This window comes from Barbus barbus, assembly GCF_936440315.1.
Source record: "Barbus barbus genome assembly, chromosome: 48".
Classification (NCBI taxonomy): Eukaryota; Metazoa; Chordata; class Actinopteri; order Cypriniformes; family Cyprinidae; genus Barbus; species Barbus barbus.
This window is the reverse complement of record NC_136726.1, coordinates 10,652,333-10,668,395: the sequence shown is the minus strand read 5'-3', so window position 1 is coordinate 10,668,395 and position 16,063 is coordinate 10,652,333. Positions and strand designations below refer to the sequence as shown.

The 16,063-nt window shown below is 36.9% G+C and overlaps 2 protein-coding genes across 2 annotated transcripts; both read left to right on the top strand.

Moving 5' to 3' along the window:
* Window positions 1–2,535: 2,535 nt before the first annotated feature.
* LOC306866646 (leucine-rich repeat-containing protein 10-like) lies at window positions 2,536–3,363 on the top strand (the record flags this gene model as incomplete). Its single annotated transcript, XM_079411914.1, has 1 exon — window positions 2,536–3,363. One exon carries the CDS (start codon window positions 2,536–2,538, stop codon window positions 3,361–3,363), a length of 828 nt encoding a protein of 275 aa, XP_079268040.1.
* A 1,998-nt stretch (window positions 3,364–5,361) lies between these two features.
* On the top strand, window positions 5,362–15,923 carry LOC306866657 (formin-binding protein 4-like). Its single transcript, XM_079411935.1, is given in 18 exon segments — window positions 5,362–5,551; window positions 6,086–6,160; window positions 7,076–7,206; window positions 7,296–7,467; window positions 7,575–7,719; window positions 7,913–8,018; window positions 8,121–8,447; window positions 8,627–8,828; window positions 8,942–9,033; window positions 9,857–9,961; window positions 10,249–10,382; window positions 11,212–11,372; window positions 13,597–13,712; window positions 13,714–13,842; window positions 13,929–14,064; window positions 14,162–14,355; window positions 14,672–14,829; window positions 14,924–15,923. Coding segments are annotated over 18 exon segments (2,598 nt in total). The 5' UTR covers window positions 5,362–5,430; the 3' UTR covers window positions 15,018–15,923.
* Window positions 15,924–16,063: the final 140 nt, after the last annotated feature.

Sequence of the window (16,063 nt, the reverse complement as noted above, 5' to 3'; positions counted from 1 at the left end):
GAGATTTTATGATGGGATGAAACTCTAGCCACTCTTTTTATACCTGGAACATCATTGGCACACAGTTTCATTAGCTGATGTTTTGCAATTTTAATATTTTATAATAATATTGTGCAATCTGCCATTTAACAAACTCTGCTTGGAGTACAGATTATTTTATAATCGTTTAGAATATTTATAATATTTTACATCTGTAGCCAAATGCAGGTAACACGTTGATTAAGAATTGATAATTTGAGCTGTCGGACACAAAGGGGGTTTAAGAGTAAATTGTAAAAGAGTTGTAAAACTTTTCACTATAAAACCATTCGCTGATAAGTCTATAAGGTCTGTTTCTTGTCAGCAGCTTGTAAATAACAAATAACACACATATATATAGAGAGAGAGAGAGCAATTATTGTAAAAAACAAAAAAAACAGGAGGGGGGATCTTGCATCCCATTAAAGGGGTTTCCTTAAATAATGTTAATCTAAGACAATATTTTACTCATAAATCCAAAGCCACTAGCTTACTATGTAACGTAAATGCTATTAGATACATTAAAATACGTCAAAATACATTATCATCCTATTTTTATTTCATAGTGTTTTGTAAAATATGCTTTTATGTAGCAACATACAAATCTAGAGTGAACTATATCTATTGTTTGCAGGAAGCTAAACTTTATTTTATGATGATCAAGTTTGTTCTGCTGAGAACGCAAAGCTCACTGTTAAATGATGAGGCAAGCAAAACCTGTAGGTCTGAAACTCTTACTTTGTACATTTCACATCTGCAGCCAAGTTCAGGTGAAAAAAAATCTTATTTTGCTGCAAGAATGATTACAAATTGTCTAATGATGGCTGCACTTTATTTATTTGTTTATTTTTTGATGTATATATAAATCTCTGTATTTTATGTATATTTAAATGCATTCCCGTCATCTACTTAGAACAGCCTAAAAGAAGTGGTTAAGCAGTCCTTGGAGGATTATGTTGAAAGTTTACATTTTAAATGACATTTAGTTGTGATCTTTTAACTGGCGTAATCCTATTTCTCACTTTCCGTCTGTTCCCTCCACTGTGAAGTGGTACTCAGGCCTTTCAGACAGCACTTGAGGGTTCTCAATCACAGTCTAAATCACTGGAGACCTTTGATAGACCACTAAATAGCTAAGCCTTGAGTTATGAGAAGAATGACTGGGAGTGCAATATCATCCAGTGTTGCATTTACTCATAGAAGTGATTTAATACTTTTGGATTAAGGATCAACATTCATTTTTGATAGGGAGGGCAATGATATCTTACGTGTAGAAAACACTCATAAAACAATTTTGGGCAAGTCTAGTCGGATCTAAAAGGGGAACCTATTAAAATCTAATAAATGAAGTAATAGTAAAAAGCTCAGTAACATAAAGCTCATTTTTGATTTTGTTTGGATCTTTTAATTTATTAAAAATACATTTAAATGGATTTCATACATACAATGCCTTTATAACGAGCAAGTTTTTCATTTAATATTTTTTCATGTTTATTTATTCTTTGTTTCATTTATTACAAATATATTCATTCATTTTTTATTCATTTATACATTTTGTTTGTTTTGACATGATAGCATGATAAAGCTAGAACAATTGAAATGCATATAGAAAATTATAATATATTATAAGACAAATATATATTTTAACTTTCACTACAAATAATATATTAATATATACAATAAATATATATAATTCAGAAATTGTATATATATTATTATATTTTCATATTATATTTTTTAATTTCCTATCCCTATAGCTTTCTAGAACTAAATACTGTGGTATGCCATGTGATGTCGACAGCCTCTGTTGGTTGTCCATAACTGGGCAAGTCTTATCTTTGGGGTGGTGCACTCAAGTGGTCTCTGTTATGTAGAGGGTCCTGACTGAGAAAAGCGCTTAAATAGAAGGTCTCAGATGACCCTCAATTTCCTTAATCACACAATAACTTTAGGCTTATCACAGCTCCCGGATAGCTCCACCTTCCAGCGCTGGAAGAAATCATTTATCTGGAATGGGGAGGAGCGTGTGGGATGTCATCTCTGGTGGTCTCTGCAACTGGTAGGGCAGAGGTGTCAGCAGAACACAGGAGCATGAAACACCACACTGCTGCCCATCGTCTCATTCCTTGTGACAAAAAGCTTGATGGTAAATGAAGATCTACGTTTTCGGCAACCTGGTAAGACGAAAGGAACATTCAAGTTTTTATCTTGTCTTTTTATTGTGACTGGTCTACACTTTTAAAAATACGGGTTCTTTATTGGCCATTTATGGTTCTGTGAAGAACCTTCAACGTTCATGGAATCTTTCTATACCACAAAAGGTTCTTTATAGTGGAAAAAAGTTCTTTAGATTTTTATGTTCTTCACACTAAGAAAAAAGGTTCTATTAAGAACTGGTCACTGGAATGTTCTTTGGAGAACCAAAATGTTTTTACCAATGGCATTGCTGTGAAAACTTTCTGTTGGAGTCTTTGTGTTTAAGAGTGTACCCTTATTTTGTTTCTGAAGAGACCATGAATGTGGACCGAGAAGATGGGAAATGTTGTGAGAGGTGCTGTCGCCTTTGTGCCCTCCGAGAGATGTCAACGTTTCTTAGTAGGCGACTTGAAGGAGATGCCCCTTGATCGTACTCTAGACCTGAGTAGCCGGCAGTTACGTCACCTTCCAGTCAGAGCTTCTGCCTTCAATGAACTGGTCAAACTCTACCTGAGCGACAACCACCTGAGCAACCTGCCGCCAGAACTGCGAAACCTGCAGAAGCTCCAGCTTCTAGCCTTGGACTTCAACTGTTTAGAGGAGCTTCCTCTGGTCGTATGCAGCCTTGTTCAGCTAAACATCCTCTATCTTGGTAATAACCGACTGTACAGGCTGCCGAAGGAACTGCGGCAACTCACCGAGCTTAAAACCTTGTGGCTGGAGACCAACTGCTTCACCAAGTTCCCTCGAGTAATATATGAGCTTCCCAACATCAAGACCCTCCATTTGGGATACAACCAGCTGCGTAGCTTACCAACAGAGCTTGAGCGACTGGAGGAGCTACGCAGCATCTGGCTAGCAGGGAACTTGCTAAATGATTTCCCTCCCGTGCTGCTGAAGATGCATTATTTGGAGGTGATCGATGTGGACCGCAATCACATTCGCCAGTTTCCGTCGCTCACTTGCTTGAGAGGCTTGAAACTTGTCATCTACGATCACAATCCTTGCGTTAATGCGCCAGTGGTGGCAGACGGTGTGAGACGGGTAGGCCGCTGGGCCGACAGCTCTGATGATGAGGAGGATGGAGGTGACAGAAAGGTTGCCAAAGCAGGTGTGAAGGCACAGGGATCACTGGAAGAGAGCGAGTGAAGAAGATCAGTGAGGAATCATAGATCAATCAGCTATAAAGAGCATGATGATACTTATGAGTTGTTGAAACTGCAGAAGAAGGCTGATGAAATACTGAGGACACTGCTCTACAAATGTAGTGTCTTTTATATTTTTATATTAAATATAGTGTTTTGTAGATTTTTGAAGTAGAATAGAAATGATTTAAAATTAAATATTGTAATTATATACTTAATGATATTCATAATAAACATTTAGAACATTAGAATTGAAATATTAATATTTAAGAATTAAAATATGAAATATTAATAGCAATTTATTTTTCATTTTTTTATTTTTTTGTCTGTCTATTTGTAACAGATGCTTATGTAATTAAAGGGAACCAATTTTCTTAATATGCAGCAAGCCAAAGTGCTTTCTTTCTTTTTCTTATTGTGACATTATTTATGGTACTCCATGAAATCGCAACATAAAATGTATCTGTAGAAAGTATTTTCAGATCTCAGTCAGGGATTTATTAATTCAATCAGATTTCTAAGTTTTCCATGTCCGTTCGGTGAATCTGTTCAGTGAGGTTGGCAGTGTCAGTGATAAATGGTGGAATTCTAACAATGTACCTCTGTTCATAAATAATGCAGGTTTCCTGTAACAGATTTGGGTCTCCATTTTGAGACTCTTAATAGGTTTTAATCATACTCTAGTGCTCCTGCTTTCTGTTCACTGGATTCACAGGTTCAAAATGTGTGAACAAGTCAACAAAGGATGACAAATAATTATAAGCAATCAAATTTTGCTTACAATTATGTTAATTTTGCTAGCCTATTTACAAAATAGAATCAGTCCCAAAATCAAGTGTGGGAGGTGATCATATTTTGGTATGACATTTTCAATCTTGTGAATTAAAGATATACAGTATAAACCTCACAAATACACGATCTGCACTTAACAGTATAAGTTCAACATAAAACATTAAATGTGACCCTGGATGACAAAACCAATCATAAGGGTCCAATTTTGAAATACACGTCTGAAAGCTGAATAAGTAAGCTTTCCATTGATGTATGGTTTGCTATGATAGGACAATATTTGGCCGATATACAACTATTTGAAAATCTAGAATCTGAGGGTGCAAAAAAAATCAAAATATTGAGAAAATCGCCTTTAAAGATATGCAAATGAAGTTCTTAGCAATGCGTATTACTAATAAAAATGTTATTATGTATATACTGTAAGAAATTTACAAAATATCTTCATGGAACATGATCTTAATATCCTAATGATTTTTGGTATAAAAGAAAAATAGATAATTTTGACCCATTCAATGTATTGTTGGCTATTGCTACAAATATACCTACTGGTTTTGTGCTCCAGGGTCACAAATAATATTAAATGTGCAAATGTGAAAATAATTTCAATATATCCTACAAACTATAATAAAAATAAAAACTTTGAAAATGTATAATTATAATTGAAACATAATTTGTTTTTTAATTTTAAGTCACTGACAAGTTATAATAATAAAAAATATTATTATTGCAAACAAAATAATATTAGTATAAAACAATGATTTTAAAAAAATATAAAAGATCAAATCAAATCACTGAAATATATAATAATAATAATGTGGAAAAATGACTATCAAAGACAAATTTTATAAATTATTATTAGCATTGTTGTAATTATTAAGAAAATAGGCCTAATAGTATACGACTATAGTAAAATCATTTTTAAATATATCATATCATGTCAAAACACTGATGTATAACAACAACAACAATAATAATAATTTGCATAACTTTTTATAATATCTGGCCTACTATTTTTACACAGCAGATTATTTTCCTTTAAATACGTCGTAATTATGCAACAATAAGATATAAACGAATAGGGTTAAATACATTTTTACCGTATCCCACCGTTACAACATTTATAAAAATATATTTGTTTTGAAGAAAGACAGAACGCTGACGTTACGTAAGGACTTTTATTTTGAAGGACAAGAAGTCCATCAGCCATTTGGAAAGCAAGTACCGATCAGTTCCACGCAGGGCTGTGATTCAGAGCGGAGCTCCGATATTAACGGTCGCGATGGGGAAGAAGACTCGCGCAGGCACCGGCAGGAGAACCATATTACAGCTCTCCCCGCCGGGACTGAACCGCAGCGCGACGGGAGCGGCCAGAGAGGACGGGGTCGGCTCGGGATCCGAAGGTGTGCGAGAAAGACATCAGTAGACGTCCAACCGTAAAATATGGAGCAAGACCAACCATTTTAAGAGAAACGCGCGCTTTATAGCGAGTCGAAAACGAGTTTATTTAGTAAACTTACTCGCCTTTTGTGATATTTGGCATATCATAATAAAAATTCCGTTCCGTTGTTGCTATAAATGAACTTTGTGTGATTCAGTTCTTCCCTTTTGAATAGCCGTCTGTCAGGTTTAGCGTTAGCCACTGGGACAGATTAACATTAACCGATAAATGTGCGTGCTGATGTAGCTTGTCAAACTGGTTATGATGTAAACAACATAAAATGACAAGTAACGATTTATTTAGATATATTTAAGGGAATTGTTTGCTATTTAAGTAATTTATAAGCCACAGTTTCGAGTTAGCATCGCAGCTGCACTGGGCTTCAGACAAAGCGTTAGCCAAACATGCTAACGTTAATTCACCCGCACCGGAACAACAAGGATAACTTTGTTATAAAATGTTTTAAAAACGTTATAAACTCTTTTTCCTGTTGTAGACGAACCTGAGGGTAACACAGATGGTCAGCGAGAAGTTAATGTAGTAATGAAGACACCAGCTGTGAAGGCCACACGTAAGTTGATTGTTATATACATAATGTGTACTGTATGTAAGTAATGAGTAATAAATGAGTATGCATATATAAATTCTTACTTTTATTTATCGTTAAATTTTTATGAAGTTATTTATTATTTTTGTGGAATCTGACATAAATGTATTTATTTTATATTATACTTGTGTGTTTATTTATATATATATATATATATATATATATATATATATATATATACATACACGCATATACACGTCTGCTTTGCTATCCTTGAGGGGATTCTCCATAGGCGTAATGCTTTTTCTACTGTACAGACCGTATTTTCTATTGCCCTGCCCCAACCCTACACCGAAACTTAGCCCTCACAGGAAACTTTCTGCATTTTTAGATTTTCAAAAAACGACATTCTGTGTGATTTATTAGCATGTTCACCCATGGGGACCTCAGATTAGGTCCCCACCGTGACATGAGTCCCCATGAGTCTGTGTGTATTCAGGTTTAAGTCCGCACCTGAATAGAAAAACAGGTACACACACACACACGGGTTAAAGATGAGCCATTCCATTTCGGTGGCCGCATCAAATTAAGTTGACAAGTGATTTTATGTACATTATATGTCATCATCATTCAGTGAGATATTTATGCAAAATAAAAGAACTACCTGTTCGTAAAAGTGATCATATATTGGTAAATATTTAAAACTACAATTAATTATTTTGGGGGCTGCACTTATATAGATTCTTAAATGGAATCTTTTAATGTCATCTAATGATTAAATATGCCTCAATATTTTTTGGTGTATAAGCTATTGTTACACTCAATGACGTTTGTGTAATATTTTTGTTATTTATTTATTTTTTAGATATGCTGTTGTATAGTTTAAAAAAATGTCATTGTACTACATTTGATTCCATTTTACCTTTATTTGCTCTGTAGAGGGTTTATCTCTGCTTGGAGCATATGAAGACAGTGAAGACGAAGATGCAGCTGAAAACACCTCGATTGCCACGAAGGCAAAGCATAACCAGTCTGCAGACATTGACAGCACACTTGCCAATTTTATGGCCGTGAGTGAAGTCATGGGCTAATTAAGACCAGACGTATCGATTTGTGCATAGTTTATCTGTCTGTAATTTTGGCACTGTCTTTCCTAAAGGAAATTGATGCCATTACGACCCAACCAACCCAGACAAGTGAATCTGGGACAGAGCCGAGTGCACCAGCCCCGACTCCTCCTCGCCCCAAACCCAAACCAGACCAGCAGACTCCTGTTCAGAATGGACCCGCACAAGAATTTCAATACAACACACAGTACTCTCTCGCAGGAGGTGGGCTTTCTAGTTGACTGGTTCTGTTTTGTGTATGTAGTATAATTCTAATTCTAAAACTAAATAGATAGAATGTGGAAGTTAATATTTGTCTTCTTGTGTTATAGTTGGGTTAGAGATGGGTGATTGGCAGGAAGTGTGGGATGAAAATACTGGCTGTTATTACTATTGGAATACTCAGACCAATGAGGTGGCCTGGGAGCTCCCGCATTACCTGGCAAACCAGATGCAGAGTCTACATTACACGGGCAGGTGAGTTGTGAAAATGAGATCAACAAACTAGTTGCAAATTGTCATTGTATAAAATATTATGAAATTTTATTTAACACAAAGATATTTTACGGAAATATTATTATGTGATATATTATGTGTGTGTGTTTGTATATAAACTGTATACATACACGTATATAAAAATACATTTTACTTTGAATATTATTTTCCCCAGTTTGTCTGTAAACGGCAATGGTGTGGCACATCAAAGTGGTTATACTGAACAGCAGTCTGCTGCTGCTGCTGCTGCTCCTGCATCTAAGAGAGAAACCAAAAAGAAGGCAAGTATTTTTTTTTACTTCTCCCTAAATTCCATGAGATGGGTAAACTTCTTGAAATCAACTTTGGTCTTTAGTAAAATTCTGCATCCTCTGTCCACACAGGAAGTAATCGAGAGTGTTGTGGCTTTGACCAGCGAGGAAGAAGAGAGGCGAGGTGTGGCAGCTACACTCCTTGCTCCTCTTATCCCAGAGGAAGTGAAGGAGGCAGAGGAGAAGTGGAGAAAGAAGGTGCTGGCCATAGAGGAGACTGTAGAAATGGCCCAGGAGGTAGAAGGCGAAGGCACTCCATCTTTGGACTCCCCAGCTCTCCGAGATACAGACAGCCAGAGTAACCAGCGCAGCAGGAACCACTCCGCAGAATCTTCTGACAGAGAGGAGGAGGCAGAAGAGGACACAATAGAACTAGAACTAGCACTAGAGAGGAAAAAAGTGAGTTGCTTCATTACTCATTAGTCTCTATATTATATTAATAGTTCTATATCCTGATTATGCAGTCATTATCTTTGTCTGATTTCATGCCCAATTAAGCCAATATTGTCAATGAATGAATCTCTCTGTACAGTTTCTTTTGTGAAATAATGGTATTGAAAGTGTTTGTTGTCCTGCAGGCTGAGCTTCGTGCCTTGGAGGAAGGTGACGGCAGTGCCGGTGGTTCGAGCCCCTGTTCCGAAATAAGTCAGGATGGGCCTCGTAATTTGCTTTTGAAGAAGAACAAATGGAAGACTACTTTCCTCCGTGCGCCAAGTCCTGATTCGAGCAGCCGGGGCTCAGACAAGGCAGGATGGGCCACTCCAGAGCACTCAGACAATGGTAAAGATTGTCAGTAATAATAGAAGTGCTTAGAAATGTAATTAATTTGACAGAAATTAGGTTTCGTACATCATGAATGAATGAATGACTTGCTGAACATTTTGTGTTTCAAGCACATTCCAAAACAGCTGAGAAGCAAGGAGAGGAAGATGAAAAGGAGAAGCCTGTATCCAAAGTTCTTCAAAAGGAAGAAGAGGACCTCAAGGTAATTTAAATTAATTGAAGTCAATGGAATCAAAATTGACAATTTTTTCTTTAATACACATTTCTGCTTTTATTGCATTTGTACTGCTCTCATGCTCTCAAAGGCTGCATTTATTTGAATAAAAATACAGTAAAAACTGTAATATTGTGAAATATTATTGTAACCAAAATATTATTGTAACCAATAAATAATTGTTCTCTTTTAATGTATCTAATTTATTTCTGTGATGCAAAGTCAAGTCACATTTATTTCTTTAGCACTTTATTAAATACAAATCATTTCAAAGCCGCGTTACAGTAAAAAAAAAGTATCAGTTGTGGAAACTTCTTCAAATATAAGGCTTCATCCTTCAGAAATCAGTTGGTGCTCAAGAAACATTTCTTATCAATGTTGAAAACAGTTGTGCTGTTTAAAATGTTTGGAAACAGTGGTACTTTTTTTTTTTTTTTTAACAGGATTCTTTGATAAATAGAAAGTTCAAAAGAACTATTTATTTGAAATAAAAGTATTTTGTAACATAAATGTCTTTACTGTCACTTTTGATCATTTTAATGAATGCATTTTTGTTGAACAATAGTAATAACTTCCTAAAATCAAATCTGGTTTTAGCTGTTTTTATTTCAGTGCAAAAAAAGTCACAACTGCAGAAATAAAATAAGCAGCAAAGAGCGTTTTTCATATTCTATTTATATTACTTAAGGTTATACCCCTTAGTTAGACTTACTTTGAGGAATATTTAGAGGAAATGAGCTGCAAGTTACAGTTACTGGTAATTTGAAATGTCATAGACTTCATTAAGAGTTGTTGGTCTTGCCTCCTTTAGTTTCAGATCGGAGAGCTTGCTAACACACTCACCAGCAAAATGGAGTTTTTGGGAATTGACAAGAAAGTCATCTCGAACTTTCAACTGCTGCTGCTGCAAACGGAGGTTAGAGCATAACATAAGTGATTTGTGCTATATAAATAAAACCAGATTTTAATATATATAATACAAATTGATAACTGTGGTTAAGTGACCAATTCTTACTATTAACTATTTGCATATTGGCATGCCTATTATTAAACAAATTTTTAAATATACATTTTTTTTAATTATATGTATTTTTGTTTATGTATAGACACATTTAAACTAAATAAATATATGTACAAGTGTTTATATTTATTCTGCCCATATGCATATTGAAATGGCCTTTTGACTCCTTTTCCTCCTTCCAGACGCGGATCGCAGACTGGAGAGAGGGTGCCCTGAACGGAAACTATCTCCGGCGCAGGCTGCAGGAAGCTGCTGAGCACATAAAACATTACGAACTTAACGCCACTCCCAAAGGCTGGTCCTGCCACTGGGACAGGTACGCGCTCCTTACCTTTCACATCCTTATCACTCCCCCTCCCTAAAAGTCTCCCTCCTCATGTGACGATTGACACTGCCGCCGCTGCTATGACAAACGCGCGACTGTTTTGCACTTGGTTGTATTACTGGGGAGTGTTTACAAGCACGGAAAAAGACAGAAGGTAATCCTGATAAGGGAGCGTCTCTAAAGAGCCAGCCTGACCGCCAAAGATTTGGGCCCCATCTCCTCCCCTCAAAGTCAGTCTAAAGGGTTAGGAAGGTGGTTGCGCGTGCGAGAGCTTTGAACTTTACAGGACTGCCCTCAAAATGATGGGAGAAATGAGTGACCACGTGGAAGCAGCGTGTCACAAGCATCAGTAAAGGAAGACGATGCCTTGCCCTCGGAGCCTGAAGGTCAGACCAATCTATTTAATTGTTTTACTGGATTTCTTTTCCATGCACACTATTGATGACTGTTCAATAAAAATGTTGTCTTTTACCCTCTGTTGAAGATGCCTGCCTTAAGGCATCTAGCGGAGGGGTTTTGTCAGTGAGTATTGCCATGACAATTGAGACGAAGTGATTTGTAATAATGTCTGTAAGCTTTTCAGGTTTGGACATTTCTCTTTTGTTTGCCTTTTTCTTAGAGAATAAGGTGGGTTCTTTATCAGTGCACCCCTTCCAATCTGGCTTCTCCTCTGGGCTCCCAGTGAAGCCCAGTTCAACATTCCCTCATTAGGGAACTAGAGCCCCACTTTCCTTTGACTCTCCAAGGGTCTCATGACCTTGAAATCAGTTGAGGGAACAGTTGCTAAGACGCTTCTGTGTGTTTGTTTCTCCACCTCTAGAGAGCACAGACGGTACTTCTATGTGAACGAGAGGACCAACGCTTCCCAGTGGGAGTTTCCAGACGTGGAGGAGAATGAGGAAGCCAAGCCGCCCCTGCCGCCCACTTCTGGCCTCGGAGACACTAGTCAACCATCTGCAGAAACCACTGGTGCTATAACAGGTAAAGGTTGGGGGTTGTGATATCTTTTAAATATTAATAAAAATTTTAATTGATGCATACAGTGACTTGAATACACCTTTTCCATGGTGAATGTGATTTAAATTTAAAGGGTGTTTTGACTTTTTTATAAATTTTGTTCTAGGCTTGATTGTGTTTGTAGTGTGCAGTCTAACAAGTGTTAATACTTCGGTGTCCACCCCCCCCCACACTATTTTTCACATAATTTACCTTTATTCTATACTGCTCTGTCCCTACTCCAATAAACACTCTGATGATTTCCTGCTTTTATGAAGCCCCTCCCTCAGAAATACGTGATGGGATCAGATTGGTTAGCTGGCCCAGTGTGTTGTGATTCGCTAAACCGCCAGCGCGTGTCTAAATGTCACGCCCCTCACCTCAGTGGCATGTGCTCCGGTTGTATTGTAAACAAAAACGTCGTCAATATTGCTTATCAATTTGAGCGTGATTGAGATGCAGAGAATATTAGTGAAGAGGATCTTAATGGTATGTTTTGTGTGTGTTGTCTCATACATTTAGATACGCTGTTATTTGTGAATGCTACTGCTTCTTTTAACTTCTAATGTACAGTTTTATTCTGATTAAAGCTTTAATACAGCAGAATACATGATTGCATCGTAGCATTTTTGTAACAGTAAGAAGTGTTTGCCAGCAAGTATTGCTCTTGCTCCAGTATTACCACGGCAACCGCGTGCGTGTCCATGTTTAACACTTCTTGTAACAAATCTGCCATAAACATTAATGACATAAGCATTATAATGAGAACTTTATAGAATGTGAATTCTGTCCTTGCCCCGGTTTCAGCGCGCTGTTGAAAGCGCATCACGGCAGGAGCTCTGTCTCTCAGGCAGCTATTCTTAGATGCTGCTTTTTTTAATAACATTGCTGCATCATAATCAAACATCTAATCATGTTTTCATAGACATGTTTTCATGTCATATTTAGTTTTAACATTCACTTTCATAACAGTCTTCAGATATTTTCATTATCTCCATTACTGCCATGCCCCGCCCCCCGCACGTGCCCCACCGCCCGAGTACTCGATTAATCGTTTTTGAAACCTACATATGATCGAATAAGAAATTGCCAAAAATGCCCATCCCTAAAAGCCAAAGAAAGTTAACTAATTAATCACACATTTTTTTCTGAAATTAATCGTGATTAATCCTACCTAATATTCAAGTTTTTAAATATACTTTTATTTTACAATAATTTCACATTCAATCTTCAAATTAATGTAAAAACAACAAAGACGGTATATATTTAATATTTGTTTAATGGCATCTTTTTTTATGACTGAAGGGAAGTATCATTGATTCCAATACTACTGATGTCTCTAGGAAATAGTAATTATTTCCCTAATATTTAACCATTAACTATAGCCATTCAACATTACAGTATAATTGAGAGCTATCAATTTGAACATTTATTAGACTTTAAAAAATAACAACTTCTAATTTAAGTGAACTTAAAACAATCTTCATAAATCCATTATAATATATATCATATTTAGCTACCTGTGCCCTTCAGCAAGTAGGAAATATACCAAAATTTTATAAAGTTATCAAACACTAAATACTAAATTAAATATAGATAAATCCTTAAAGCTATAAAAGTTATTGATTACCTCTTTTTTTTTTTTTTTTTTTTTTTTTTTTTTTGTTCTTTGATTAGCAGACATCACAGCAGCTGGTTATTAGGTTATGTGGCTGCTATTACTTTAAGAGCTGACATGACACGGATCTGACGCTCATGCTCGTAGTTTCATTGGCACTTTATTATGAAATGATACAGGCTACAGCGCTTGCCGCTGTATTTGTGCGTGCAATTGAAGAGCATGTGCTACGGGCACAGTATAACAGCTGATAGGACAGGAAGATTTTTACTGACATATGGCCTGACAACATCTCTTCTGACCGAAGTTCACTGATGTTCTACCGAAGCTCCTCGTCACCTGTACTGTTTCCGCGCTCGTTTGACTAGCGCCTGGAGCGTATCTGAAAAGTCTCGTCGCCTCGTTTTGTTTAAATGAACACACTTCTAAGCAAGAAAAAAGACAAGCAGCAGTTGTGATTTGGAGTGGCCTACCCTAGCCCTGCCCCGCATTAGCTGCATTAAATATTTTTAACGCCGTAATACTGTTAAAATTAATCGCATAACGTGCTAATTTTGACAGCACTAATTATTTTATTTATTTTTTCAATAGGAACTTCGTTAGGAGATGTGCAGTCTTGTTGGTTGGTTCCCCAGCCTCCTCAGCCACCATTGCCTCCACTTCCTCCAGAGGATCCACCCCCTCCACCTACAGAGCAACCGCCGCCACCCCCCTCCACCACCTGAATCTCCTCCTCCGCCCCCTCCACCACCCCTCGAGGATGACGGAGAGATTGAGGAAGTGGAGATGGAGGATGAGGAGTCAGAGCCTCCGGCTCCTGGAACAGAAGAGTTCAAGGTCACTTTTTGGTCTTGAGAGTTAAGATTTAGTTTATTATGCTTTAGTGCATAGTGAAGCTATATGTTTTGATGTCTTTTCCTCAGGCGGCTGAGGCAGCGGCATCTTTGGGACTTACAGCTAAAGCCCAGAAACGCAAGGCCCCAGGCTCAGTCCCACTGCCCAAAACGGCCACCATCGGCAGCAGCCCCATTCTTTACACTCAACCCATTGTCACAGCTGGTGAGAATAAACTGCTTTTACACACATCAGTATTTTCAAAGAGCATCCTTTCTTGTGGAAAGGTGGTGTTCCTCATGTTCCTCTTGTTCATTCACAGCCCCACTTCTAGTTGGAAATGCTTACTGGGGGATGACAACTGCAGTTGCTCCTCCTCTGCCTACAGAGAGCATAGTCCCACCAATGCCAGTCCTGCCGCCCCAACCACCTCCTCCTGCTCCACAACCTCCCAGCGCCCTGGAACCGATGAGCAAAGCACTCACAGACAAAACAAAGAAACAAAAGAAAGAGAAGGTGGGTGCTATTTTTTGTTTTGTTTTTGTTTTTTTGTTTGGGGTTGTTTTTTGTCTTGTGGTTTTGTTGTTGCTTTTGTTTTTTGTTTGGCTGTTTGTGTGTGTGGTTTATTTATTTATTTTGTTTTGGTGTTCTTTCATTTGTCTTTTTTGCTTTGGGGTTTGTTTAGCATTTGTGTTTGTTTGGTTTGTTTCTTGGGTTTGTATTGGTTTAGATTTTTTATGTTCTTTTCCTTTTTTTTTTTTTGTTTTTTTTTTTTAGAAAGAATTGATTTAGACAGAAAATAACTTAAATACTGTCATTTTATTTCTTAAAGACAAAGAAGAGCAAGACAAAGATGCCGTCCCTGGTAAAGAAGTGGCAGAGCATTCAGAAGGAGCTAGATGAAGAAGAGAAGTCGAGCTCCAGTGATGAAGATAGAGACCAGCTCAACAGCAGACGCATTGAGGAATGGAAACAACAACAGTTTTCATCGTAAGTTTGAAGAAGCTATTACAAAGATTGTCAGCATACATTTGAGAAAAATACAGATTTTTCAAATGCTTGCCATTTTTGTCTCTACTTGCAGAGGGAAGGCTGGGAAGAATGCTAACTTTGAAGCACTTCCTGAAGACTGGAAGCAAAGACTGTTAAAGAAAAGAAAGATGATGGAGAGTTCATAACATCGCTCCTGAAAACACTAAGAAAAGAGCCTCTGGCAGAGGTGGACTGAACTGTGCTATTGTGTTGTGTTCCACTTGCTAAGCTTCAGTGGATTTAGTCGGGCAAACTTGAATGAATGTTTCTTTTATATAAGTGCACATTCAACTCTGTGCTGTTAAATTCAAATGCATCATCTTGTGTCTAAAGGTATACCTTGTTATGGGTCGTTGTAAAATAATAAAACAGTCTCTAATGTCCAGAAGTTATTTTAAAGATGCAGTGAAGGTTAAATGTACAGAAATTTTTGTTCTACTTTTTTTCTTACTCCAACCATGAAAACTGTGCACGATTTTTCTGTAAATTTAAAATGTAATGAAATCAATATTAAAGGACTGTTCCATTTCTTTAGTTTCTCAGAGCTGTTCATTTTTTTTGTACGTCAGGGGTGCAAACCATCAGCTGTACAGTGAGCTTTGCACTGTCATGGGTGACATTAAACAGTGCTTTATCTGTGTGTCCAGCTAACAGGGTTTTAAATGCTAAGCTTCAAAATCAGTTTATCTTTTATACATACAGAAAGATCAGTCTTGGATCAGACCAACAGATTGTTAGCAAGAGTTTCAGCCATGCTTCCAAAATCACAGTAGAGACTTCTATGTTGTCCACTCCTCTGCACTTTAAAGTATGCTTCATATGTGAACTAACTATATCTTTTTTTTTCCATTGATGACGTTGTGATGAAAAGTCAACTCATGTGCCAACTTCTTTTTTCTCTCTCTATATTATTAATGAACATTGTTCCCAAAATGTCTTTCTTTTATATTGAAACATGGGTGTAAATGTTGCCTGAACTGGGGCTGTTGAGCCATCAAACCTTTTCTACATTGTAAATAATAATAAAAAAAATTCCACATTTTGTCTTTTTCAACTTCTTCTCTATTTTTTTTTTTTTCAGTTAGCTGTTACTATCATCGAAGGAGCTATTAAAACATGAAATAAAGTGTGTAATTCAAATAAGAGATATAATGTTAACATATAGAAATATTTCAGTTAACATTTCTAATGT